General features: G+C 40.1%; 1 protein-coding gene across 1 annotated transcript in view; it reads left to right on the top strand.

Annotated features, from left to right (window-relative positions):
• The first annotated feature begins 458 nt into the window (after positions 1–458).
• The window catches only part of TAFA1 (TAFA chemokine like family member 1), a 324,037-nt gene continuing 297,706 nt past the window's right edge, over positions 459–26,789 (top strand). Inside the window, exons 1-2 of the mRNA XM_039546396.1 lie at positions 459–532; positions 2,676–2,796. Of these exons, the coding sequence (XP_039402330.1) occupies positions 2,679–2,796 (118 nt within the window). The 5' untranslated portion in view covers positions 459–532; positions 2,676–2,678. The remainder of the gene's footprint in view (positions 533–2,675; positions 2,797–26,789) is intronic.

The raw sequence follows: 26,789 nt of genomic DNA, 5'->3' as shown, positions 1-26,789 counted from the left end.
TTGTAGCTTGTAATAGAGGTAATGTCACTTTAAGACATGTGATACTTTACAGAGCAGGGATGTATTGAAATAGACTACGGGTACTTACAGCATTGTATAGCAATCCTGCTTTGTACATACAGCTGCTTTACTCTGCATTGAATGCACTGTAGTGAGGCTGCTCTGTCATTAAACATAAACTGATCCTCATCTTTAAGTACACTGGAAGCTGCAAATTATCTCAAGATCACTTCAAAGGTCTCATCAAACAGAAGGTGACGTTAGGAGATGATTTAAAGGTGAAAATGACAAGGTTTCCACCCCTCAAACCTTGGCCACTTTTCTGACAACACAGTCTGAGAGCTCTGATGTCTTCTTTACTCTGGGAATAGGATTGGTAACGAAAAAGAGAATTTTTTTTTTAAATCCTGATAAAGAAGATTATTGGGAAGCTATTTAAAATCCCTTATTGTGGTACAGATGGATTTTAAAAAGTGTTAGATCTTTCCAATGAACACTAATAGAGTACTCTGCTCTTGGTTGGATTACTCAGGTAAGGAGCTTCTTTAGGATTTAAGATTCAGAAAGCAGATCTTGAACTCATCTGATAATAACTGGAGGAATACTCACTGTTGTGTGTGTGTGTGTGTGTGTGTGTGTGTATATATATATATATGTATATTAGCAAGAGGCTCTCTTTGCATAAAAACAGTGTGTTAGACAGCAGTTGTAGTGAGCTGACTAACAAGTACATGAAGAAATGAAATGCTAGCAAGGAAGGAATGTTGGGGCTTAACAAAGTTAATTAAAATAACCTAGTTTGAAGAAGGATAGAAAAGATCTAGCGGGCTAAGAGTGAAAACATGGGGTGGGAGGGATTTCAAAGTCATCTATTCAGTGTGGTTAAGAATATGATCCCTGGAAACATTTTAAAAAAATAAATAGGAGCTACTGGGAGACTGTAGAAGTTTGGCTTTGCTTCACTGTTTGGCTAGGATTTTAAAGTTCAGGTTAAATAAGAGCACTTTATGCTTGAAATATCAATGCATGTTAGAGTCACCTTTCCCTTTTATGTCATTGTATGAAAGCATGGGAGCACCAGAAATGACTAAAAAAAGCATTAATTTCTGAAGACATGGGAGGTCTATTGTGAGCTATCTGTTTGGAGGGGGTTGAATCCATGTTGCACTATTACTCAATCTGAAAACAAAGGAGGGAAAGTATACAAAAGTAAACAGTGGGAAGGAAAACTAATTATATGCTGAATAGTGCATATGAACAGGGAAGCAAACAGCCTCATGGTGAGGAAAATAATGTTTTGCTATTTTGCAGTTAATTATACTTGTCAGTTTATTTGTTTTTTTTCCCCATCTATTAGTCTTTAAAACAATCCTCAAATACCATGCTTATTTATTAAAATAACAAAAATGATCTGTGCATATATTTTATTGACACTTACACACTATTAAAAATAATAGAGATGCTTATTTCCCCAATAAAGAAATCCTGCTGATAGGTCATCTTTTGGATTTTACATTGGTTGCTTCGATCTTTCCTAAATGCATAGAATGTTCAGTGTGAAGAGAAGATTTTTAGCTTTAAAGTCTTCCATCCTCAGTGAACATGATGTTCTGCTCATTGGATTATTAGCTAGAAAGTGGCATCATGTTATTGGCTGAATAAGGAGAATGCCTGAAGTTTGATTAATTTGGCAATATGAAATGCAGCAGAAGGTGTTATTAAAGGAACTGGACGATATGTAGCGTAGCTGAGCCTTGCAAATTCTACAATCCTTGCAGGTATTGAGAAGGAGCTGTTAAAGTCACAAAGTCTGAGAAAATTTAATCTATTAGTATAGTAATAAATGTATGGAAATATTCACCCACATACAATATATCAAGTAGTCAAGTGTGCCGGCACTGGGAGACAGAGAAAGAAATACACCATTCCTTTTCAGCAAGAGTCTGTCTTTAAATTTTGACACACTCTACCTTATGAAAAGATCAAACCTCCTATTTGCTACATATAAAATTCAGTCTGCCCTTACTATTGTTCTTTATGAGCATAGGCCAAACAAAGGGAAGCTGATTTTATCTGGGGATTAGAACACAATTCTGAGAAACAATTACTTTGTTTAGCAGACAGCATTCATTGCAATTAAAAATTAATGTGCACAGAAGTCAAAAACAATAATCTGTTACCTACTGGGTAGGTATTTGCCTTGCAGCCTTGGGGATGGAGGATGCTTAAAATGCATCTCAGATAGCTGATAATGTTGTATGACTATCCGTAATGTATTTAAAGTAGTTTTGATACTGTCTGAGGAGCTCATTTTTTTTTGGATAGTATTGTAATTTCCCCCCCTGGTAAGTTAAATTGCAGAACAGAGTGGGAATATTTCCCTGGCTTCTATTTATGTTGTTTTTCTTCAAGTACTTGGATCATTATAGTTTCATTTGTGCCACTGAATTATTAAAGTTACCAAGTCTCCCATGCTGACATCTCTTTACCTCAACTCCCCTTGTTTTTGACATGACCTTTGTCATATAACCATTGCAGCCTGCAAGGGGGGAGAGGCAGGGGGAAATCAGAGGGTGGGAGAGGAAAGAAACAAAGACTTTATAAAGGTAAAAATACTGTTGTAATCACTGCTCTAAGGCTATATATAAATAACGCCTGTCTAATATTTCATTTAGAGAATGGCAATGGTCTCTGCAATGTCTTGGGTCCTGTATTTGTGGATAAGTGCCTGTGCAATGCTACTCTGTCAGGGGTCTCTTCATCACACTTTCCAGCAGCATCACCTGCACAGACCAGGTAGGACCAATCAGCTACAGGATGTTGTAAGATTACAGACACTCTATCCGTGCACTTGTCTGCCCTGATAAATGGTTGAATAATCATAAAAGTCCCATTTTGTTAGTGAGTTGTTTGTCCTCCGAGTATCTTGCTGATCAGCCTAATGTATGCCTGTTTGGTATTGGAATATGCCTCCTGTTAACATCCTTTTCTAACAACTTCTCAACTCGGGAGGCTGATCACGGGAAACCCATTTTAGATAAGAATTTAATTTCTCTGTTTATTTATTTATTTATTTATCTATCCATTTTTCGGTGTAATAACAGAATAAGTTTTGTCCCCCAGAAGAAATCCTGGTGGCAGAGCTTTGTGTAACTTTATTTGCTGTATCTATGCCAATCTGGGCACAAACTGTACACTTGCACTGATATGAGCCAACTTCTGATAATAGCTGAACCTTTTCACTCTTCCTGAGGTCAGTGGGGTGGGCTGGGTCTAGATGAGAGCAGAATTTGGCGTAGAAGTTTTAATCTTACTGATGACTAGCCATGAGGTTGCAAAGGTGCAACTCTGAGTAGAATTCAGGCCTGGGTTTCAGTGGGGCTGGATGGGTATTACTGAGAACAGGTTATAGTTTATTTGTGTATGGAACGGAAAAGTCAACTGATTTTCACTGACACGTCAGACGCTGTATAAATATTTTCTTTACTTTGATATTCTTCAAACAGAAATTGTTGGTGTTAATTTTCAACGGTAATTACATTGTGAACCACATATCGTATGCAAAATGTTGAAGAAATGGCACATTAAAGCTCATTATTACCAATAAGTTAGAAATGAGAGAGCCTCATGTTGTGATTTCACATACTGTGAACCCAAGGAAAGGAGTGAAAGTTCTTCCCAAGAGAATTAGAGATGAAACGGAGACTATTAGCTGGTAATTACACATTATTTAATTTGTAGAAGCAGGTAGATCAAAGCAGAATTAGGATAACGTTAACATTTCCAAAAGTCATAGGGCTTAGCCTCCTAAATCACTTAGGCACATTTGAATAAAATTGCCCTTAATCTTTAGCAGGTCTAACGTGCTGAAATGTTTTTTTTCCAATTGTTTTCACTGCCCAAAAGTGATAGGGTTGTTGTTGGGTTTTTTTTGGATATCTTCTTGCCTTCTCTCAATAATGTAACATAAAATAAGTATAATCATAGCCTGGAGGGGAATGGTTCTAAAAATTCGACTCACAGGCTTTATCTAATGAACAACTATTATGTGTTTTATGTTGGCTTTAGTAGCGGGTGTTTTAAAGTTAGGGAATACATCCCATTTTGAATGTTCTTTTCTGGAATACACAGAAAAATGCCCATTAAAACACAACGGTGAAATCACCATTGGTGAGCTGAGACTGTCCCCTGGCTAAATAAACAAACAAACAAACAAAATACTTGCATAAATAGGTAAAAGGAAAATGTAATCTCATTTTGTAAAATCTGTTGAAACAAGCAACATTATGAGAAAAAATGAGAGCCTGGCAGATCCAGAGCTTTGCCACATTTGCCTAAGCTTGAAAAATCACTTCTTTTATGAAGCAAGAACAGTCAGACACTGAATGCATACCAAGTATTGGGGAAATGTGGAAAATGACAAATCTTTCACTCAGAGCTGTGATACAGATACAGTGAAGGTTTTACAGCTGCCTCATCACCTGCTTAGGAACCTCAGAGATTTTCCTCTTGCGAGCCTTTCTCAGGCAGCTACTCCGCACCCTGCACGAGTAAGATTGATGGTGTTCTGATCCCAGGCAGCCAATTTCAGTCTCTCAAGAAATAATCCAGTACATTGACAGATGAGTGGAATTTGACATGGTGTTCACCTCTGATTCAGATTGCTCTGCACCTGGAAAGTACCAGCTAGGGAGGGTCCTTGAGAGGAAACAGAGATTTTTGACGATTTCTACTGTCAGAACATGATATCAGGACAATGTTTTTATAAGGCTATGAATTTTCAGTCAGCTTACTGAATGCAATAGGTTTGTACATAAAAGGGATGGAAATATGTTAACTAGAAAACGGACTGATTTTAATGTATTCAGCTATAGTCCCTAAGCTCTTCCTATTTATAATATTAGAAATGTGTTTGTTAGTCACTGTATAAGTAAGATTAAAACATTCAGCCAAATAAGGATTAATAAAAATGATGCAGATGAACCAATGTACAATTTCAGTAACTTAATATTTCTGTATATGGAATTTTGAGTCATGGCAAAAATAGGTGTAGTCAATAACAGGTTCAGCATACATTTTCTCATTTTGTGGGATTACATGGATATTAGTCTGATACTGAATTTAAGAGACATTCTGAACAATTAAAAACTCAATAGTAGAACTACTTTGGTATAGGCGAGGGTAATTAAAAGAGACAGATTCCTCTCTGTCTTGTGCCTCTTGTACTTGATGAATGCAAGAGTATCCATTAAATACAAGTACATGCAGTGTTAAAAAAACAAATTCTGATTTAGTGGATTTAGCCTAATAAACTTGAATTTAACTGAATGGATAAATGTATTGAAAGTATCTGTTTCTAATACCAAGGTTAATTCAGTAATGAAACACTGTGGATTTCTGGCATGAGTCATTGAAAGGTGAATTTATCAAGTACAGTAGTCCTTTTTTTCTAAAACTTTCTTAAACATTGTAAGTCTTTGCAAGAAGCTGGGAATGGGCGACAAGGGATGGATCACTTGATGATTACCTGTTCTGTTCATTCCCTCTGGGGCACCTGGCATTGGCCACTGTCGGAAGACAGGAATCTGGGGTAGATGGACCTTTGGTCTGAACCAGTATGGCCGTTCTTATGTTCTAATGTTTTCAGATAAACTTTTGCACATTATACATGCAAACACACAAGTTTACATTTTCATTTCACTGCTATAATTAATCATTTTGGTAACCTATAGATGAATTGGCAGAAGGTACAAAATTGCAAACAAATTGCAAACCATTTTATGTGACAGGATTTGTAAGTGACTGTAGCTTTATTTTCTGTGAAATAGTGGCTGAAGGGCACATATAGGATATATTAAATATTACTATGGGTATAACATTGTACGTAACATATTGCACAGGTACATGGACTGTTGTCTCCCTTGTCACATTAACCCAAATGCTTGAATGCATATAATTATGTCTAAGTAAGGTATGTATTGGTGAATATTCTTTTAAATGAAATAGGTCGGGTGTGTGCATGGAGTTTTTCCTTCCTCTTGACTAAGACTCAAAGGACAAAGTCTTCATTTGGTGTAAACTGACATAGCTCCAATGCAATATAATTCTCTTTAGGTAATATTGTCTTCTGCAGATCCTTGTATAAATATATTTCATTTTCAAGACGATTATATTATACAAAGTATGTATGAAAACATGCATAGTATATAACTTTAGGAAGAAGCAATCAATGTTCTCTGAGTACTTAGTTTGGTTTGGATTTAATAAAACACAATGAGAACAATTCCACATTGGCTATTTTAGACTCTAGCATACATACTAGTTGTATGGCTGTTGAATTGGCCTGAGGATTAGACTGGACAGGTTGTGATTTAAAGAGTTAGCTGAGTGCCAGTGATAGTCCGTTGATCATCTGATTGACAATACTGACTCACTTCTACAGAAGTAGGAAGTAGACATTCTCTAGTACGCAGAATCCATACTGGTGCTGTACTAGAGAACCAGAAAAAAGCAGAAACCATGTACCCTGGCATTCACAGACATTAAGATTTGGCAAAACACTAAGGTATCAACAAAGCATAGCTGAGTCTTAAGAATGCAAATAAATTAAATATTCACATCAGTGTCACAAATATAGAAAATGATCTCTCATTGTTTCATTATGTACAAGAGATTATATTTCAATTCAGCAAAGAACCTTAATTAGCATTAAATCTAAATGGAATATACACTAGTTAGACCTTGAAGTTAAAAATAAACACAAAAATTTCAAGTTACCATCACCTGGATATTACACCTTTTAGCCCATATAGAATAATTTGTTAAACGTTCAGGCTGCCAAGTTGGTCCTACATGGATTTTGTGAAATATAAAGATGCAGGCTAGAAACATAGACATACTGTAACAAGGTTGACATTTGCAAAGATGTTAATTAAAAAAATAGGCCTATTCAGAGAGGGAAAGATAGTTGTATCAGCATGAGCTGGCTTGGCTTGTATCAGTGAAGTTGTGGTTGGCTTTCTCAAGGCAGTATGCCAAGAAAGTGCCTAGTAGTTTCTTCCACTTTTTTTTCTATTGGCAGTGTTTCATGTGTTACTTTGTACTGTAACAGAAATGCATCGGACGAGTAAGTTATATAAGTGTTAAAAACAGGACTTTAGGTCATATGTACATCTACTAAATACTAAGTGACCCATAGTTTTATTTATTGTGGCAGCAGCAGATCTTACACAAATCAAAAATCATCTTGAGAAGAGTTTGCCCATAAATACTAAGAGAAAAAAATCACTACGCCAAAGTAATCTTATAGAAACTCACACCAAACAAGGACCTAGGAGTTTTCTGAGCTTGTTTCATAAAAGAAAGGCAGCATCTTACAATGACTTGAGCTATGGTTGTGAGCAAGGGACTTTAGTTTTAATCCTGGCTCTGCCACCTACTTGGGAAGCCTTAAGGACATCACTTAGGACCAAATCTTCAAAAATTGTACTAATCTGGGGTGGCTCCAATTCTGGTATTTATGACATTTTTGGTATTTATGACATCTTTGTAAAAATGTTGGGCTTAGCCTCCTCTTTTACTGAGGAAAAATGTCTGTTTCCTCAGTAAAAATATGAATATAATATTTCCTTGCCTACCTTGCAGGATGGTTGAGAATCAGTGACCTAATCCAATGGGATTTTTGTTATTGATGTTGATAGGAGCAGGTTTGAAGCTGTATATGGAAAATTATTAGTAATTGTATTCAAGCCAATCAGAATCCATACTGGTGCTGTACTAGAGAACCAGAAAAAAGCAGAAACCATGTACCCTGGCATTCACAGAACAATATGCTCACCACCGTCTAACCTCTTAACGCACATCAAGCAGTAAAGTGATCACAAAAGTAATTGCCAATATCACTTGATAATTTATCTTAACGCAGACAAAAAAGGCATAGGATCAGATTTTGATCTTGTTTACATTGGTGTAAATATGAACTAAATGCCCTAAAACTAATCAACTTACTCAGGTTAACACAGACATAAAGAAGATCAGAATCTGGTCCAGAACTCGATATGCTCTAATCAATGAACTGGCTACAGGTACAATATACCTTTTAATATCTCCCTAAGTCTGTGTCTGCAAATACATAAGCTGTCAGCTACTGAGTTAAGAGTGGTAATATAGAGCAATGTAATGTTACCCCTGCTTGCATGCAAAACAGAACTGATGCTGTGTGTGTAGGAGCCATGCAATAAATAGCATAAACAATTGTGGACTGGACGATGTGAACAGCTAGGGTGTTACCAGGCAGGACTATACACTGATTTGTGCTCTTGTGATTTGCTTGTCTGGGGCAGTGGATGTCCTAAGAAGATGTAATATTGACATATTGCTTACAAAAATCCAAGGAATTAAACCTCCAAAAGATTACATGGGCCAGGCCTAAAAGGGCCCTAATTGAAGACAGAACAACATTCTGTGTAGTACCGAGAAACCTCCCTATATTTGTCTTTTGTGATATGATAAATAACTACCAGCTTTTTGGCGCTGCATTCTGTGTACTGGAGCAGTAAAGTTAATGAGACAATCTTGGACATTGGAAGGCTGTTCTCAGATCTGGTAGCTTCCCTCTTAACTTTAAAAAGTAGGTTGCTGTTAGGAACGTCTAATAATAAAATATTATTGTCCTGATGTATTAAGTACTATGCCTTGGACCTTGTGCATTCCCCATATTTCTGCAGCTAAGTATGGCTCTGGCCCTTACATTTACAGCAGTGCAGAGGATGTAAAAATCCCTTGTACCCCCCTTGTGTGGCTTTCAAAAGAACTGTGCAGAACTGCAGCCCTTGCACCTGGGAATGCAGAGTTTGCTCCATCCCTACTCCCCCTACCCCAGAGGTGCACGGGGGGTGGGGGGGGTGTTTGTCATCTTCTACTAGTGTCTTTTAATTTTGCTAGGGCAAGAATGAGAAATAATTTGCTCATTGGAGAACCTCCAGAAACTTTATTCTTTAACCCAGTTTTGCTAGCAGTGTTAATTAGCATTTCTAATGGCTCATCCATGCTACTTTGGGAAGCTACCATCATGAGTTCTGTAATTAGACCATGGTCTGTCTTTTGTACAATATTTCAACACATGGCTATGGACCTAGCTTGGCAGGAGAACATTGTCGATGTCTTATTTATTATTTGAATGATTGTAGTGCCTAGACGTTCCAGTCACGGACCTCGACCCCACTGTGCTTGCCATATGCCTTTACCTCAGGGCAACACACAAGGTTATTTATTCTTTGCTGGTGTTCAGTTTTACATCTTGCTTTCACCTAGCAGATTTTCAATGTATTATTTATTATTTTATATTGTGACAATTCCTGGAGTCCAACCATCTTGGGGTCTTATTGTACTAGATTATCATATAGTAGCTGGCACGCCTTGCCCCAAAATGCTTATAATCCAAAAGACAAGACATAACAGGTGGATGAAACAAACAAGCAGGCCGGGATGGGGGTTGGAAAAGATGGGGTAACAATAATAATTGGATGTGTGCAATTCTTAGCCAATCAAGAGCAGTAATCACAACTCACCATCTGCCTAACCATTTTTAGATTGCATATATGATCCATTGGTTATAGCATATCAAGTTATTGGTCAGATTCTCATCTTGTTGATGTCTGTGGTAACCTGGAGTAAGTCGATTGGAAATTATATCTTCCATTCACACCTTTTTGTATAGTGTACCATCTATCATCTTTGTGATCCATACCTCACATGCAGTAATTGATGTTTGTATTCTCCATACACACTATTTTGTATTCCCAAACCTGAGGCATTCTTTTTAGGTGACAGCTCTGAGGAACTGTCCCAGATTGAGGTGTCATTAGAGGAAGTTTTGGAACAGATTGATAAACTAAACAGTAACAAGTCACCAGGACCAGATGGTATTCACCCAAGAGTTCTGAAGGAATGCAAATGTGAAACTTCAGAACTACTAACTATAGCCTGTAACCTGTCATTTAAATCAGCTTCTGTACTAAATGACTGGAGGATAGCTAATGTGACACCAATTTTTAAAAAGGGCTCCAGAGGTGATCCTGGCAATTACAGGCTGGTAAGCCTGACTTCAGTACCAGGCAAACTGGTTGAAACTATAGTAAAGAACAATAGTAAAGAACTATAGTAAAGAACAAAATTGTCAGACACACAGATGAACATAATTTTGGGGGGAAGAGTCAATATGGCTTTTGTAAAGGGAAATCATGCCTCACCAATCTACTAGAATTCTTTGAGGGGGTCAACAAGCATGTGGGCGAGGGGGATCCAGTGGCTATAATGTACTTAGATTTTCAGAAAGCCTTTGACAAGGTCCCTCACCAAAGGCTTTTAAGCAAAGTAAGCAGTCATGGAATAAGAGGGAAGGTCCTGTCATGGATCAGTAAGATAGGAAAACAAAGGGTAGGAATAAATGGTCTGTTTTCAGAATGGAGAGAGGTAAATAATGGTGTCCCTCAGGGGTCTGTACTGGGACCAATCCTATTCAACATATTCATAAATGATCTGGAAAAAGGGGTAAGCAGTGAGGTGGCAACATTTTCAGATGATACAAAACTACTCAAGATAGTTAAGTTTCAGGCAGACTGCAGAGAGCTACAAAAGGATCTCTCAAAACTGGCTGACTGGGGAAGAAAATGGCAGATGAAATTCAATGTTGACAAATACAAAGTAATGCACATTGGAAAACATAATCCCAACTATACATATAAAATGATGGGGTATAAATTAGCTGTTACCACTCAAGAATGAGATCTTGGAGTCATTCAGGATAGTTCTCTGAAAACATCCACTCAGTGTTCAATGGCAGTAAAAAAAGTGAACAAAATGTTGAGAATCATTAAGAAAGGGATAGATAATAGGACAGAAAATATTATATTGCCTCTATATAAATCCATGGTATGTCCACATCTTGAATAATGTGTGCAGATGTGGTTGCCCCATCTCAAAAGAGATATATTGGACTTGGAAAATGATTAGGGGTATGGAATGGTTGCTATATGAGGAGAGATTAATAACACTGGGACTTTTCAGCTTGGAAAAGAGATGACTAAGGGGGGATATGATAGAGGTCTATAAAATCATGACTGGTGTGGAGAAAGTAAATAAGGAGGTGTCATTTACTCCTTCTCATAACACAAGGACTAGGGGTCACCAAATGAAATTAATAGGCAGTAGATTTAAAACAAACAAAAGGAAGTATTTTTTCACACAATGCACAGTCAACCTGTGGAACGCCTTGCCAGAGGATGTTGTGAAGGCCAAGACTATAATGGGGTTCAAAAAAGAACTAGATAAGTTCATGGAGGATAGGTCCATCAATGGCTATTAGCCAAGATGGACAGGGATGGTGTCCCTAGCCTCTGTTTGGCAGAAGCTGGGAATGGATGACAGGGGATGGATCACTTGATGATTCCCTGTTCTGTTCATTCCCTCTGGGGCACCTGGCATTGGCTACTGTCGGAAGACACGATACTGAGCTAGATGGACCTTTGGTCTGACCCAATATAGCCATTCATATGTTCTTATGTATAGTGTACTGTCTACTATCTTTATGATCCATATCTCACATTCAGTAATTATTTAGGATGGTGGTAGAGCCTATAAAGTTTCTGTAATTGGATTTTATGGCTTTCAACAATTGGAAAGAGATGTGGTGTGCCCCTCAAGAGTTCCAGGAATCAAAGGGACTATTGCAACACTATACCTTTTAATGGGTATGTCTATACTAGACTTTTTTTAACCTTGAATTAATTGGCTGTCAATAAACTCAAAGTAATTAACACATTTGTAAATGCTAGTCAAGACACTCCCTGATCAATTAACTCCAAGTAAAAATATCTAATGGAGACCAGCTCTGATGCTTTATCCCCTTATGTAGCAGAGCAAGAATTTTACGAAGGCTGCTGTGCCATTGCTGGTTTAAACAGATACTGCAGATGTAGAGTTTTCTGGCTGGACAAGCTTAGGAGAATGCTTTTGCCAGAATGCTTGATTCATCTTCATCTCATGGGGACCCATGTACATTGAACAAAGGGAATGGGCTATTGTCGCAGGAAAACTAATGCTTGGTAGGGAGTCAAAGAGCCTACAGAATTTCTCCATTTATGTACAATTAGGCATTAGCAAGGATCCTGTCAGTTACTCAGTGTTGCAGCTCCTCACCCTGCCTCAGGTATCTGCCTAGCATCTCCAGGCTGCAGGTGTGTGGAGCCAGCTGCCAGTCAGACTGCTGAATGTGGTGGTTTGTTTCTTGTGATCCAGTAAGGTGAATTAAACTGAGGGGGAGTGTGTGCTGCAGTCTGATGGGCTGCCAAGAACAGAGGGTCCAACGTATGCCAGGGGGCACCGAGCAGCTGGCTGTGAGAGATAGTTTCAAAGGAACTGTTGGAAGCATTTCTGTATCTCCTAAGATCAACCCTTCCATACACACTATGTGAAAGAAAGAACTCCTGGGTGATAACAGGAGTATCTTGACACTAGCTGATACATGTCCCCTTTGGATGCACAGGAGTTGCACATAAACCTCTGTGCCCTGACCACACTTTGTCCCCCGTCCTGGTATGCCTGCTTTCACTCTTCCCCAGTGCTCAATTGAGAGTAGACACAGCGGCTTGATCTCTGCCATTGGGCATTCTGCATATTTCTCTATATGTCACAGAGGCCATTCTTTGGAGGTGCTCAATAAAAAGCAAATACCCAGTGCTAGTGCTTTGCCTCACATCAGCACTTAGCAGCATGAGGGATTGAATCCCTGCCGGATATCTTCTCTTCCCACACCCATGTGTCAAAACTCAGTCTCTGTTTGAGAGCAGCAGGGTGTGTGTGTGTGGGCGGGGTGATGTGAGTCACAAAGGGACCTTTCAATGCACCGTAATGCTTGTATCTTGCTGTCACAGTATTGCAAGACTGTGGGGATTCATACTGTGGTGGCTAAGCCCCAAGAAAAATTAGACACAAGTATAAACCCCAAAGGCAATATACGCTGTTTCTACATTGACATGTTTCTGCTGATAACATCAGAAACCTGCCTTTAATTACTGGCCTATTTAAGTTCAACGCTGATTTGTATTTGAAAAGGGAATATCAAGTGCATTTCCTCTTAACATGCAAGTGATCTCACCCTTTTGTTTTAGTCTTCTCTCCTGTAATCTTTTACATTTCCTTTTGAATGTTTTCTTTTCCTCTCTGTTGTGAAATCAAACCTTTACTATGAGCAAGATTTATTTTTCTTGTGGGATTCAGCAGTTCCACTATTCTCCAGTGTTCTAAACAGAACTGTTCTTCCGAGCTAAACTTATTTTAGCACTGGGCAGGCACTGGAGACTCCTTTCCACTGTGCTTTAGGCAGGTACCACTGGGGCTGCAGCCCAGCTCAAGTCTAAATGTATTAGTCTCAGTCAAGGATGCACAGTGGGGAATTGGGGTGTAAGTTAAAATGAATGCAGTTCCCAAGTACCATATATAAATTTGTGACTCATATTATTAGGCTCTGTTAATAAGATTATTTTCTGGCATCTATTGCTGTACATCTTGCAGAATGTTCCAAATGGGCAGCCTTCTCATTTCCTTTGTTAGTTTAAAAACCCAGTCCCGCTCCTGTCAAAAGAGACTCTTGCTTTCAGCTAGTGCAGGATTAGGGTCTAGGTTACTGGGTTGTCATAATCAGTAGCAATTGTATGTTCATATCTTACAGCTGTTCAGCTGCAATTCTTCCTTTACTTCAGTGGAAGAAGGAGACACGCTTTGCATTTAGAGTAGCCTGATTTTTTGGAGAGCAGACTGGTGGCAGAAATGGAAGGGCCCAACCCTGAAAACTCTTGCTCATACGCTTCGTCCCATTCAAGGCAATGGAATGACTCACAGACAAGGACTACTTGTGCACGTCAGGTCTTACAGGAACAGATCTTAAAATGTTTACCTTTGGAAAGATCCAGAGTACCTGCAATTCCCATTGAAGTCAATGGTTGTTATGGGTGCTCAGGTCAAATCTTAAGGCCCAGCCCCGCAAGGTATTGAGCAGCTGCCACAGGGCACTGTGATACTGAGATCAGAGAATGGGGCAGCACATGGCTTGCACGGCATGGCTCACTGCATATATCCAAAGAGACCACAAGGTATGGAGGATCTATGGACTGGAGCGGCTAGGCTTCCCTCTACTACAGTGGCCCCATCAAGATGACTTGTATGTGGAGTGTGTACTGGATGGGTGGATTCGGGTCTTGAAGAATGTTTGTGAATGTAAGGCTGTCTTCAGAAATGGAAGGCACAGCCAGTAACTCCCATTGAGAATTGTGGTTGCTGAGCTCTTTTGAAAACCTGTCTCAAAGATTTTTTTTTCACCACTTTCAACTACTTTTTAGGGTGTGTGTGGGTGTGGGCGCACACATATAGACTGCACTTACCACTGGCTGAATAGTGTATTCTATTGTTAGAGAACACAAGGATTTAAAATCCTTGTATCTCTGCATATTAGCATTGCTATTAAAAACATATACATTTAAAATTGTTCTTCTTAACTTCTGAGGGTAGGACAAGAAGCAATGGGTTTAAATTGCAGCACGTGCAGTTTAGGTTGGACATTAGGAAAAACTTCCTAACTGTCAGAGTGGTTAAGCACTGGAATAAATTGCCTAGGGAGACTGTGGAATCTCCATCATTGGGGATTTTTAAGAGCAGGTTGGACAAACACCTGTCAGGGGAGGTCTAGATAATACTTAGTCTTGCCTCAGTGCAGGGGACTGAAGTAGATGACCTCTCAAGGTCCCTTCCAGTTCTATGATACTATAAGCTTATCCAGCACTTCTTGAGAACCCAAAGTTCCCATTGGTATGGAGCAGAGGTGGGCAAACTATGACCCATGGGCCACAACCGACCTGTGGGACCCTCCTGCCCAGCCCCTGAGCTTCTGGCCCAGGAGGCTCGCCCCCGGCCCCTCCTCTGCTGTCCCCCCTCCCCCGCGGCCTCAGCTCACCCCGCTGCCGGTGCAATGCTCTGGGCGGTGGGGCTGCGAGCTCCTGTGGCAGCGCAGCTGCAGAGCTCGGCCTGACCCGGTGCTCTGTGCTGCGCGGTGCGTGGCTGTAGCACCGCCAGACACCAATGCTCCAGGCAGGGCGGTAAGGGGGCAGGGAGCAGGCAGGGTTGGACAGAGGGCAGGAGAGTTTGGGGGGGTGGTCAGGGGGCAGGGGTGTGGATAGGGGTGGAGAGGATCGGGGAACAGGGGGGTTGAATGGGGACAGGGGATCGAGGAGCAGTCAGAAAGGAGGGGGATGGTTGGATGGGGCGATGGGGGGCAGTCAGGGGCGGAGGTTCTGGGGGTGGTCAGGGAACAGGAAGCAGGGGTGTGTGTGTGTGGATGGGGCAGGGGTCCCGAGGGTCTGTCAGGAAACAGGGGGTGTTGGATGGGACAGGAGTCCCGGGGGTGGGCCGATGCGGCCCTCAGGCCAAAAAGTTTGCCTGCCCCTAGTATGGAGTCATGTCATTCATATGGAGACATAGCTTTTGTTTTCTTGTAATATTACACATTGGATATTGTTTCTCAGATATTTTTTCTATCAGCCAATGAACTAAACACCATGGACAAAAATTTCTGCTGGCGTAATCCCGTTTAAATCAATGAAGTTATGTGAATAGTAACTTTGGCTTTAAATATTTTAAAACGTTGTAACAAATGCATTGATCAAAAAAAGGGAATTTGGTCTTACTATTTCATGAAGTCTAAATAATACTTTCAGCCTGCAAGCTATATAGATCAGATTGAGAGAGGGCAAGAACCACAGTAAAGTAGCTGCATACACTTTGATAAAACTTTATTATCTTTTTTAGTGTCCTCATTAATACACTTCAAAAATGCAGTTAAGTATTTCTGGCAAGCAAAGCTTCAGTGTAATTTTACAGTATTGTAAAGGATTTATTAATTATAATCTTTTCTTGCAGAGTCTATTTATATTTGATCATGACATTAATTGGTTGCCAAAACAAACTAGAGTTAATTGCATTTAATTAAGTTGGAAGCAAGTAAGGATAGTTTATTTAGCAAAGAAAGTTCCACTGATGTATTTGTTTATTTTTAAAAGAATATGAGTAAACTAAGAAAATCTATATCTATTTTTATAGATTAAGTATTTTGTGGAATGCACTGGTAAAAACAGACGAGGGAATGGCATTCTTTGTTAAATGGGATGCAGGGTGATAAAAATATAACAAGTATTCTTACAATATATTCTTACCTGAACCTTTTAAATCTAATAGTCTGATTCTGTATTTTTTAGAATTTTAAGAGTTGGTTCACTGTTTCTTACTTCAGTGCCATTACTCTATATTTACAGATGGTGCAACTGAGATCAGTTCTATGAACAGGTGAGGTTTTCCACCATATATTTGACAGAAGCAAAAAATAACATGGGAGAAAGGTGGGGTAAAACAGCCTGGCTTCAATGGAGCTATTTTTCATCCATCTCTCTCTCTCTCTCTCTCTCTCTCTCTCTCTCTCTCTCACACACACACACACACACACACACACACACACACACACACACACACACACACAGAGAGCTTTTCTATTCAGAAGCTTTTCAACACTAACAGTTGATTCTAGAATCAGAATGGAGTGAAGAATTCTATAAAAGGTCTTGGCACCTTATGGGAAAATTGATTTAATAAGATGTAACTGGATGTGTTTATTTAAAAACGAGGAAAGCTCATAGCTTTTTATGTTTTTCTCGGTTTTTCTTTGTGCCCTTTTAAGTAAATATTTCTACCAGTGTCAGGATTTCTTTGTTATCCCAGGGAAAAATGTAAAGCCAGCGATGAAGGCATTATCCTTTCAAAGGATAAATCCTGTCTGGTTGCATGTAGCCAGTGCATTCTTCCCAAGAGAAATCCAAGCAGCATAGAGAAGGTTGGCCTGTCAGGATGTCCCTGTGTGCTTGTTATAGTTCATCTCTGGAGTAACTTTCTCATGACATGTAACTGTGTCTTTTGTGTGGTTTGAAAATATGTGTGAGGTGTTTTCTGGCTCTTTCATCTGTGATAAGTAGCATTACCCACATGTAGCTCTTTTTATGCTTATTTCTGTAGTGGGACGCTTTACGTTTGGGGGTCTCAAGAGGAGCCAGGGAGCATTACTATGTATTACGATGACAAATAACAGGGAGATATAATATAATGGAAGGCTTTCAAAGGGTTTGTTTCTGGTTTGAATTTAGGGCAAAGGTCCAGGTCAGGGATCTGGTGGGGAATTTTTCTATCCAAACCAGTCGCCACATCACATCTGTAATGCAGTAATTACTGTAGTTGTATCAGATAATTTGAACCAAATTAAAATGTAGTTGGTTTTCCTAGTGTGCTGGAAACTGACTTTCCATGACTGAAAAGCCAGTGCTTTCTCCCCCAGCCAGCCTGGTATTGTTTGCCTTAGCTTGTATACTGTCTCCCCCCACCAATAAATAGATGATCCCTTTTGTTCTAGCCTAGTTTTTATTTTTATTTCTATAACCTGTTTCTAGTTGGCGGGTGGGGAAATCAGTTATGGATCAAATGAAGCCATTTGTCATGGATTAATGCATGTAAATGCCTTGATGACAGCAGGAGACAAAGGCATGTAAGAGTCTGGGGTGCTGACTTTGGAAGAAAAAAATTAATGAAGCCAGCAAAACAGTGATAGTATACAGCATAGTAATTTTAGGCTCTGACTGTATTCAGACTCTAAGAGTAAAATAATATTTTCTTCTCTCTCCTTCATCCTCTTTCCATTTAATTAAGCCTTATCCTAATGCACAGTGACCTCTGCTGAGGGAAAAGGTGTTTTTGGCAGCATCAGGCTTCCTCATAGCTATTATATGACAAGATTCTCTTCTTATTAGAACCCAACTATATGGGATGGGGAGAGACAGACACGATTTATAGTTAGGAAAGATTAAATGAAGAGAAGCTAGGAACAGAGATGCTCATTCCACTCCACCAGTACTTCACCATGCATGTCCCAGTTTGGCATTAAAGTCATTAAAAGCAATATATTTGGGAGCATCTGAATAGTTATGGACTATGCCATGCAAAGGTGACATTTGACTGTAGCAGCCAGGATGTTCTCATCAGGCTCTTGTTCTTAAACATTTTACCTTTCTTCTCCTGCAGTGGAGGGTGCAATCAGGTAATTATTTAGATGTGAGGGCATGTTGACACTTACCGATAGATCGACACTGTTGCAATCGATGCAGTGAGTGTTGATTTAGCAGGTCTGGTGAAGACACACCAAATTGATAGGCAAGCACTCACCCATTGATTTGTGTACTCCACCTCCCTGAGAAGAGTAAGGGAGTCGATGGTAGCCACCGTAGTAAGTGGATCTAACTACATCAACTTCAGTTACGTTATTCACATAACTGAAGTTGCATAATTTAGATTGAGTTAGTGCCGTAGTGTAGACCAGCCCATCTTATACTAATGGTAGTATACTGATCAGAGCTATTTAACTTCAATTCACTGGATTTTTTACCACGTTTCCCCCCCAGGTACTTACGTTAGTTTAGTTTCATTTTAGCTTCTGTTTTGACTCTCTGCAGTCTTACAGTGAACTGACTTCTTTGGTCAAAAGATAGGGCTGGTGTACATAGAGTTACCACCTTTGAAATGCAAAAAACCCAGTACCCCTCCCCCCATGTCACTTCCAGCAGCTCCCATTGACCCAGAGAAGCGATCCGTGGCCAGTGGGAGCCGCGATCGGCCTGACCTGCGGATGGGGCAGGTAAACACACCGTCCCGGCCCGCCAGGGGCTTTCCCTACAAAAGCAGTGACCCCTGTTTGAGAAACCCTGCTCTGAACCATTTCCCTTCTTCTTTATGTCTTTTTGGAGCTCCCTTTGAAATGAGACACAAAGACCTGCTCCTAGGGTTGCAACCCTTCAGGATTGCCCTTGAGTCTCCAGGAGTTAAAGATTATGTCATCTGACAAAACCTCCAAAAATACGGCCAACCAAAGTTGGCAACCCTACATGCTCCCAGTGAAGCCAATAGCCTTTGCTGCTGTATTCAGTGGGGATAAGAGTGAGCAAGAGGCGTCTGGAGAATGAAATTGCCATTTTGTGGAAAATTCCAATCTGTTGACAAAAAGTGGAAATATTGGGAGAACAAATAGTTCCAGAAAAAATCCAGTTGGAAACGTCAAAATGAAAGATTTTGACATGTTGAAAAGAAATCTTAATTTCAAAATATCAGTTCCAAATGAGGGGGGGAGGGGTTGTTTCAAAATGTAAATGAAAAAAATATTTCCTAAGGGGAAATCAAAAAACAAAATAAAAATCAACTGTTTCCTCATAGACAATTTTGATGTCAATGACCCCCCCATTTTCTGACAGGACAATTTTTATTGGAAATTTTTGACCAACCCTTGAGCAGGCTCTTACTGCATACAAAAAGCAAATATACCCCATTATTGTTTGAGTTTCCCTTTGCATCGATTTTGTGTATTCGTGTGATAGTAAGAGCTTTTACCTTCACATCCCAAACCTCTCCTCCACCTTGATCCGTCCATGAAGTAATACTGCTGTGTGAATAGCACTATTCTTCTGACATGGAAGTAAGTGGGCTGTGTGGGTGACCAGTTCATCCAACGAAGTGGGTATTCACCCACGAAAGCTCATGCTCCAATATGTTTGTTAGTCTATAAGGTGCCACAGGACTCTGTGCCACTTTTACAGATCCAGACTAACACGGCTACCTCTCTGATACTTGACAGTTCAATGTAGCAACTCAGGATCAGGTTGGGGGAATTGGTGCTGGAAAATGGAAAGCTGTTTAAACAGGTCTGTTTTTTTTAAATGAACAAATACTGAAGAAAAAGTGTGACTCAGTTTAAAGATAAGTGGATTTGTGCTTCGATTGAATTGTTTGAAAGTTTCTTTTGTTAAAATAGTTCTTTGCCGTTTTAGCTTGGATTTCAGTTGGCTTTGGATTGACTGTCGCTGTGTAGTGTGTTGTGGTGGTGTTTTGTTTGAGCACTGTGATATGAAGAGAGATTCTCTTGTATTGGTTCTAGTTTTCTTTGGAGACTCAGGGCTTGTTTACACCGGGGGGTAATGTGCTCTATGGGGGTGTGATTTATAAAGTGCACTAACATGTTGTGTCTTAATTGATCCATGTAGACCCTGCTGGTGTGCACTAAAGGTTCCCCAGTGTGCTTTATTATAGTACCTGTACATGTAAATGTTCTAGGGAACCTTTAGCATACACCAGCAGGGTCTACACAAGTGGTGGGCAGCCCACCAGCCGCATGTGGCCCATCAGGGTAATCTGATTGTGGGCTGTGAGATATTTTGTTGACATTGACCATCCACAGGCATGCCCCCCCGAAGCTCCCAGTGGCCACGGTTCACCGTTCCCAGCCAATGAGACCTGGGGGAAGCGGCGGCCAGCACATCCCATGGGCCGCAGGTTGCCCACCACTAGTCTACACGGACCAACTGAGGCACAATATGTTAGTTTGCTTTAGAAATCACACCCTGGTAATGTGCATAACCGCACCGTGTTGGCAAGCCCTCATGTTGGGAAAGTCTCCACTGAGTAACGTTGTGGGCCACTCTGGGAATTTTCACCCAGCTGGGCAAAAATGCTGTATCGTTATTTGTATTGCTTTTTTGCTGGCTGAGAATGGGTCCTCGTTCAGCCAGCTGTGCACATGATCCCTGCAACCAGTTATCCAACCTGAAAAGGTGCATGCTGGTCAGACCAAGATGGGGGAGAAGATGTCAGCTGGTAAGTATGTGGCCCAGGCCCTTGTAACATTAATCCCACCTTGGAATGTCTCTCTGCAGTTTACCACATGGGGGGTCAAGGGGACAGTATTAGACATACAACAGTTGCAACTTCTTGTCCTGCATACATGTGTGGTCTAGAGTATCTAACTGGGAGCTCTTGGCTACATGTAATTTCACACATATTCCAGTCCAAATCTAACATTTAAGGACATCATGTATTATGACATTCCCTGGATATATTTGTGTCCCTGACCTAATAACTTTTTCATGATTATATGTCATCTTTCTATGACGATCTTCATTTAGTAAGTAATCGAATGCTAATATCAATACAACGACTAATATAATTTAAATCTATTCCTCGTTTTGTTTGCTGTGTCAGTATATCCTGTGTGCAAACAAAATCAAATTGCTATTCTAATCTTTTTACTGTAATCTCAAACTCCTAGTCCATCCCCATTACTTTGCCTATTACATCTGATTGTTGCATTTTGCCTGACACCTGGAGTGTTGGCTTTCTAGTTGTCTTTGTTATTTGTCCGCTTAGTGCCTAGCCCAATGGGTCAGGGTTCGTAGATGCTATCAGAATAAAAGTGATATGAAAAATGATGTTGTAAATTGCTTTACAAGGGGAATACCTGTGCATTTTTAGTTTGTAAAACAAAGGGGTTGGATATCAGAATTGAGGGGAACAAACAATCAATCAGTTGAAGTGGTGGGTTCTCCATCTTTTGATGTCCTCCAATCAAGACTGAATGCCACTCTGGAAGATGTGCTTTAGTTAAACAAAGTTATTGGGCTCAATATAGCGGCAACTGGGTGAAATGTAATAGCCTGTGGTATACAGGTCAGACTAGATGAACGAACAGTCCCTTCTGGCCTTACAATCTATGAATTAAAATCTATAAAAAGGAGGCAGATACTATGCAAATGGAGTTTTAAATGGAACCCTTAAGTTGCAAACTTAAACATACCAAAATTAGTTTCTCTGTATAATTATATAAAACAGAATATGTTGGCCAAGTTCATTGATGCCTGCAGTTTTAGAGTTCCTGCACTGGTGTATGTTCTGTCTGCTTTTTAAAAAATGTCTCTGAAGCCCCAGCTGGATAATCAGAACAAGGCACATGGTGCCAGATATGTATAACCCCCCCTTCCCCATGTACTTTTGTCAAAAGCACAGATCAAATGATTTTGCTCTAGCTGCACAAACAGCAGTATAGGATGTAAGGTGTGCTGCCTTTACAAAGGACACACTGCTCTACTGTCTTTACTGAGGTTTTCTTATGTTTTGAACAAGAGACAAAGTCAAGCAGTTCCATGAAGTCAGTGCAGTGGAGCTACTGATGTGAAGAGGGTTACTCACATGAGTAGAGCTTTGCAAAATCAGATCTTTTATTTGTAAGATACATGATCACAGAGCCAGAGGTTTCCAGTCCAGTCATGTTTTCTCCACCCATAGGTGCTATTTTAACAAATGTTTATTTTGCTATTTGAAAAACATCAGATAAAAGAGGGAGGAAGCACATTCTCTCAGGACACTGTTAGACCAAAGCGGAATCTCATCAGGGACTGCTTCAAAGACCTGCTCTTCATGTCCATATAAACAAGTCAAAATTATTGTGAGAGCCATCTGTTATTTGAAATGTTACACTACACATGATTCTCACTTGTTCATGCAATTAACAGGCTACATCCTATTCTATTTGTACTTTTTTTCTTGGAAATATTTGGTTACATTTCAATGTAATAGTAAAAAGAAATGATCAAAGGAATGCAAAGCTATGATTCACCATAAAATACGATTTTTAAACCAAAAATATGCCATTTTGTGATCATACGGGACCATGGCATAACATATATGCAGCATGCATGATTTAAAGGAATCCCAGGCCCAGCAAGTGACCTCTGGATACCCAGAGTTGGCTTTAACCTGGGCTGCTGTTGCTGGTTTTCTGAGTCGTATGGGGAGGCTTTGCCGATCACCCACTGGCATCAAGAAACTTTCCCATAATGTAAATTGGCAAAAGGCACTGGACATTTTTCACTTTCCTCTTGGCACCCCACTGGCACAGTTGAGATGCATTTTATATTTATGTATGAGTTTCACTGCAGCTTCTGTGCAGTAGTAGCTGTGTCAGTCCCAGGCTATTGGAGAGACAAGTTGTGTGAGGTAACATCTTTTATTGGACCAACTTCTGCTGGTGAGTGAGACGAGCTTTCGTGCCACAAAGAGCTCTTTTTTTCAGCTTGTCTCTCTCTCCAGCGGATGTCGGTCCAGTAAAAGATACTACCTCACCCACCTTGTCTTTCTACAGGCTGCTTCTAGCAGGAGTCGTCTGACGTGGTGCTGTAGCAGGGCTGACTTCTGGAATCCCATATTGTAGCAGAGGGTAGTATTGGCTGGGGCTTGGTGTGTTATGGGGGGTGAGGGTTTCAATGTCTTACACAGGCTGAGGTATTCCTTGTCTGCACCCCCCAACAACCCTCACATGAGGAATAGGTGGTATGGATTTCAGCCGAGGAGCTGAGGTTCCTTTAGCTGGCTTTCACAGGAAGGCCAAGCCATGCCGTAATGAGTTCAGGGCCTGGAGAGTCAAACTGGGACCACACTGGATCGGTATTGCTGGCTAGGTGTGACGAGTACTGTTCTAACCCAGGGTTATGCTGTGTTATGAGTGAATAAAGTTATGGCCTTTTGCTTTTACCATGTTCCTATGCCAGTGTTTGCATACCCTGCTGTGTCAATGTTTTTTTCAGATTCTTTTTACAATAGAGAGGAAAATACAGGGTAAAGATATTACATTTTGCAGGGCAGGATTTATTTTATTGGCTGATAGGTCTGATGTGAAACCAAGTGTTGATTTTCGTTATGTTGTCCATATGTACATTTTTGTGGCTTGATATGGGAAGGAGAGTAATGATTAGTGCAAAGAGTGGGTGTGGAAATTAAGATTGCCCTTTTGGTATGATCCCTATAAGCAACTGGGCTTTATGCTGTCTATTAAGATATAGTCACTGTGATGGCTCACTACCCACGGTTTAGTGTTCATCCTTAATAGATTACACGTCTCAATGCCATACTCGATCCTTTCTCTAGAGGTAGGGTTGCCAGCTCGGAGCTGCAGAAAAACTGGTCACTAGCTACCCCTTCTGCTCTCCACACCAACAAAACGGGTCTTAATGACAACATTAGCTAATCAGTACTGACATGTTGGAGAGAACCATTTTACACGCCTAAGCACGCGCACACACACAAACGTGTAGTTTTTTTAATGTTTGATCATTTTTCTTACCTAATCCTAACATGGCCATGCAGTGCAGACCAAGAGGGTGTGAATTGTAGAGCTCTGTAATGGGTCCCAAGTGGGAAAGAAATGGCATAGCAAATCTTTAACAAGCAAGGCAGTACAAAAACTGCTGAGGACAATTACAAACTGGGCAAGTGGCAACCCTGTTTAGAGAACAATGGTATGTAGATGATGACCTAACCAGGAAGTGAGCCATGGAGCACCAGGAGGTGAAATATTGACAATCAAATAATGGAACACCAGTATGGTATGTGCATGATGAGGAGCCTGAGCTCACTGCCCACCAAAGGCTGTGAGCGTGGGCTGTTTAGACTGTAGACACACATTAAATATACCTTCCTGATTAATAGGACAAAATATACAGAGCTAAACTTTTTCCTGCTGGCACAGGTGGTACGGTATGTGGGCCTGTGGGAGAGGAGATGCACTCAAAGGACAGAATGTGCAGGGTTTACACTGTCATTGTTAATTAAGAATGAAAGAAGCGTAAAAAGAATACACCTAAAATAGTTAAAATGAAGATGTTAGCAAAGAAACCAGGCATTTTTTAAAATGATGTTTATTGCAAAGTTTATCCTTTGGGAAGATTTTGCTTTTGTTGATTTTGATTCAAAAGAAACAGCTGATCCATTGCATGAAAAATGTAAAGCCATGTATATTATGCATAGAATTTTCTTCAATTACCACATTTGAAAGTTAGGTTTTTAACTGAGAAATTTTTCAGTGAATGGAAAAAGGCTGCATGTCAGCTTCCAGTAGTTTCAAATTAAATTCTCATTAACAGCATTCAGCTTTTATGCATCTCACTCTTTCTGCTAGTGTTCGGTTTTGGTTGACCATTCTGAAAACTTGTAGATTACAATAAACCAAGGTTTGTTTTGAGGTATTTAGCTAACTCTCAATCATTTTTACATTTTATTCTCTAATTTAATGAGGCAATTTTACTGTCTAAAGTGAAGTAGTTATCAGTGTCAGAAAACTCAAATGAGTCCTTCTTAAGAAAATACACACTTGGAATATCTTGTTTTATTTTGTTCTTAAAGGAATGCAGACTAGAGTGTCTTCCTTTATATTTTCTGACTTCATTTCTGTATAGTTCTTATGAGAAGGGTATTCACTATGCCAAATAACAGACAAAAGCAGATCTATTTTTGACAATTTAAGATTGGCAATGAGTAATTGAGTTAATCACCATAATTCTTCTCCTTTAAAAGAATCCACCTAGTTGCTATTGTCTATCAACTACAATATTCCACATGCCAGTGCTATAATATCCACATCCCACTCATGTTATCTGGACTGTAACTATTTGTGCCTATTAATTTTAAGCTCTTGGGGCCAAGTCTTCCTTTCATTCTCCAGTTTGTCTCTGTGTATAGATTTTACAAGTTGTAGAGCCTGGTGTTGTACGCACATAATAATAATGAGCCATTTTCATCTTGATTTACTCCAGCATCTTCACCATTAATGAAACTGAGATAAGATCACATGGATCTGAACAGTCCCCCAAATTTGAGGGGAAGGGAGGGTGTGGTTTTGGATTCTGAAGCTGGATTCAAATTTCATTATAGGAGGCCTGTGCTCAGAGACGATGAGCATCTGCAGCTCCCATTGACTTCAGTGGGAGTTAAGTGCTGAGCACTCATCAGGGGCCCCTTGGTCCTGTGTCTGTGATCAACTGAGCCAATCCCCTCTGCACTGCCAACACGAGCAGGGGGGCACTGAACATAGGAGAAATTATCTCCTCTATCCCAGTTCTGGTACCCTGCACAACAGCAGCCCCCAGCAGCTAGGCGGCACCATTGCACAGAAAATCCCACTCAGTGAAAGCCAGAACACGCTCAGTTCAGAAGGAATCTTCAGAGAATTTAGCTTCCAAGCACTAACAAGTCTTTGTTCTGAAGGTGCATAAACTGAGATTTTCAGAGGCTCATAACTAGGCCACATCTGGGTAGATTTTCACAGGGATGGCACAGGCACATCCTTGGCAACAGGGTGAGACCCTCTGCTAAATTTCAAGTCTCTGCTCCAAAGCATGGAGGTGCTAGAGGTTCTCAATGAAACAAGCATTTTTTTTTAACATGGGTGAAACAACTTATATTTCCCTGGACTGTGGTAGCTGAAACTTGCTAACAATATTAAGCCTGAGGCAGCTATCTGACATGGAAAATTTCAACCCAAACAGTTCAAATTTGGCAAAGTTATAAACACCTGAAAATGGGCTTATGATGGAACACCTCGGGCAATCTGAACTGTCAGTGCTGCTACTGGTGCGGCCTACAATTCAGACTTGGTTGGTGCGCTAAGCAGTTTCAAAAGCATGGTCAGTTATTATTGGTTAGTTGATTTAGTTGTGTGAAAAGATATGGAAAATTAAAGCTATTGACCAGAGTCTCTTCATTTTAAATTGTTTATTCTTTAAAATGTAAGCGGCGTTTACACCCAAATCCATATTCATATTAGTTCACTGAAGTAAGGTGGGAATCTGTTCTCAACGGGCCAAAAACCTGCACGGTGCTAAAACCCCTCAGCTATATTGTACCTCTCTGGATTAAAGTCAATGCAATTAAATCCATCATTTAAAGAGGCTGGTTAAGTAGCTGTACTTGAGTGAGCCCTTCAGTGTCTTCCATTTTTTTTGTTGCACATACATAAACATTACATATATATATATTTTCAGTGTTAACGCACA

Source organism: Mauremys reevesii, linkage group 7 (genome assembly GCF_016161935.1).
Source record: "Mauremys reevesii isolate NIE-2019 linkage group 7, ASM1616193v1, whole genome shotgun sequence".
In the NCBI taxonomy this organism is placed as follows: Eukaryota; Metazoa; Chordata; order Testudines; family Geoemydidae; genus Mauremys; species Mauremys reevesii.
The sequence above is the reverse complement of the archived record's forward strand: the minus strand, read 5'-3'. Positions and strand labels throughout refer to the sequence as shown.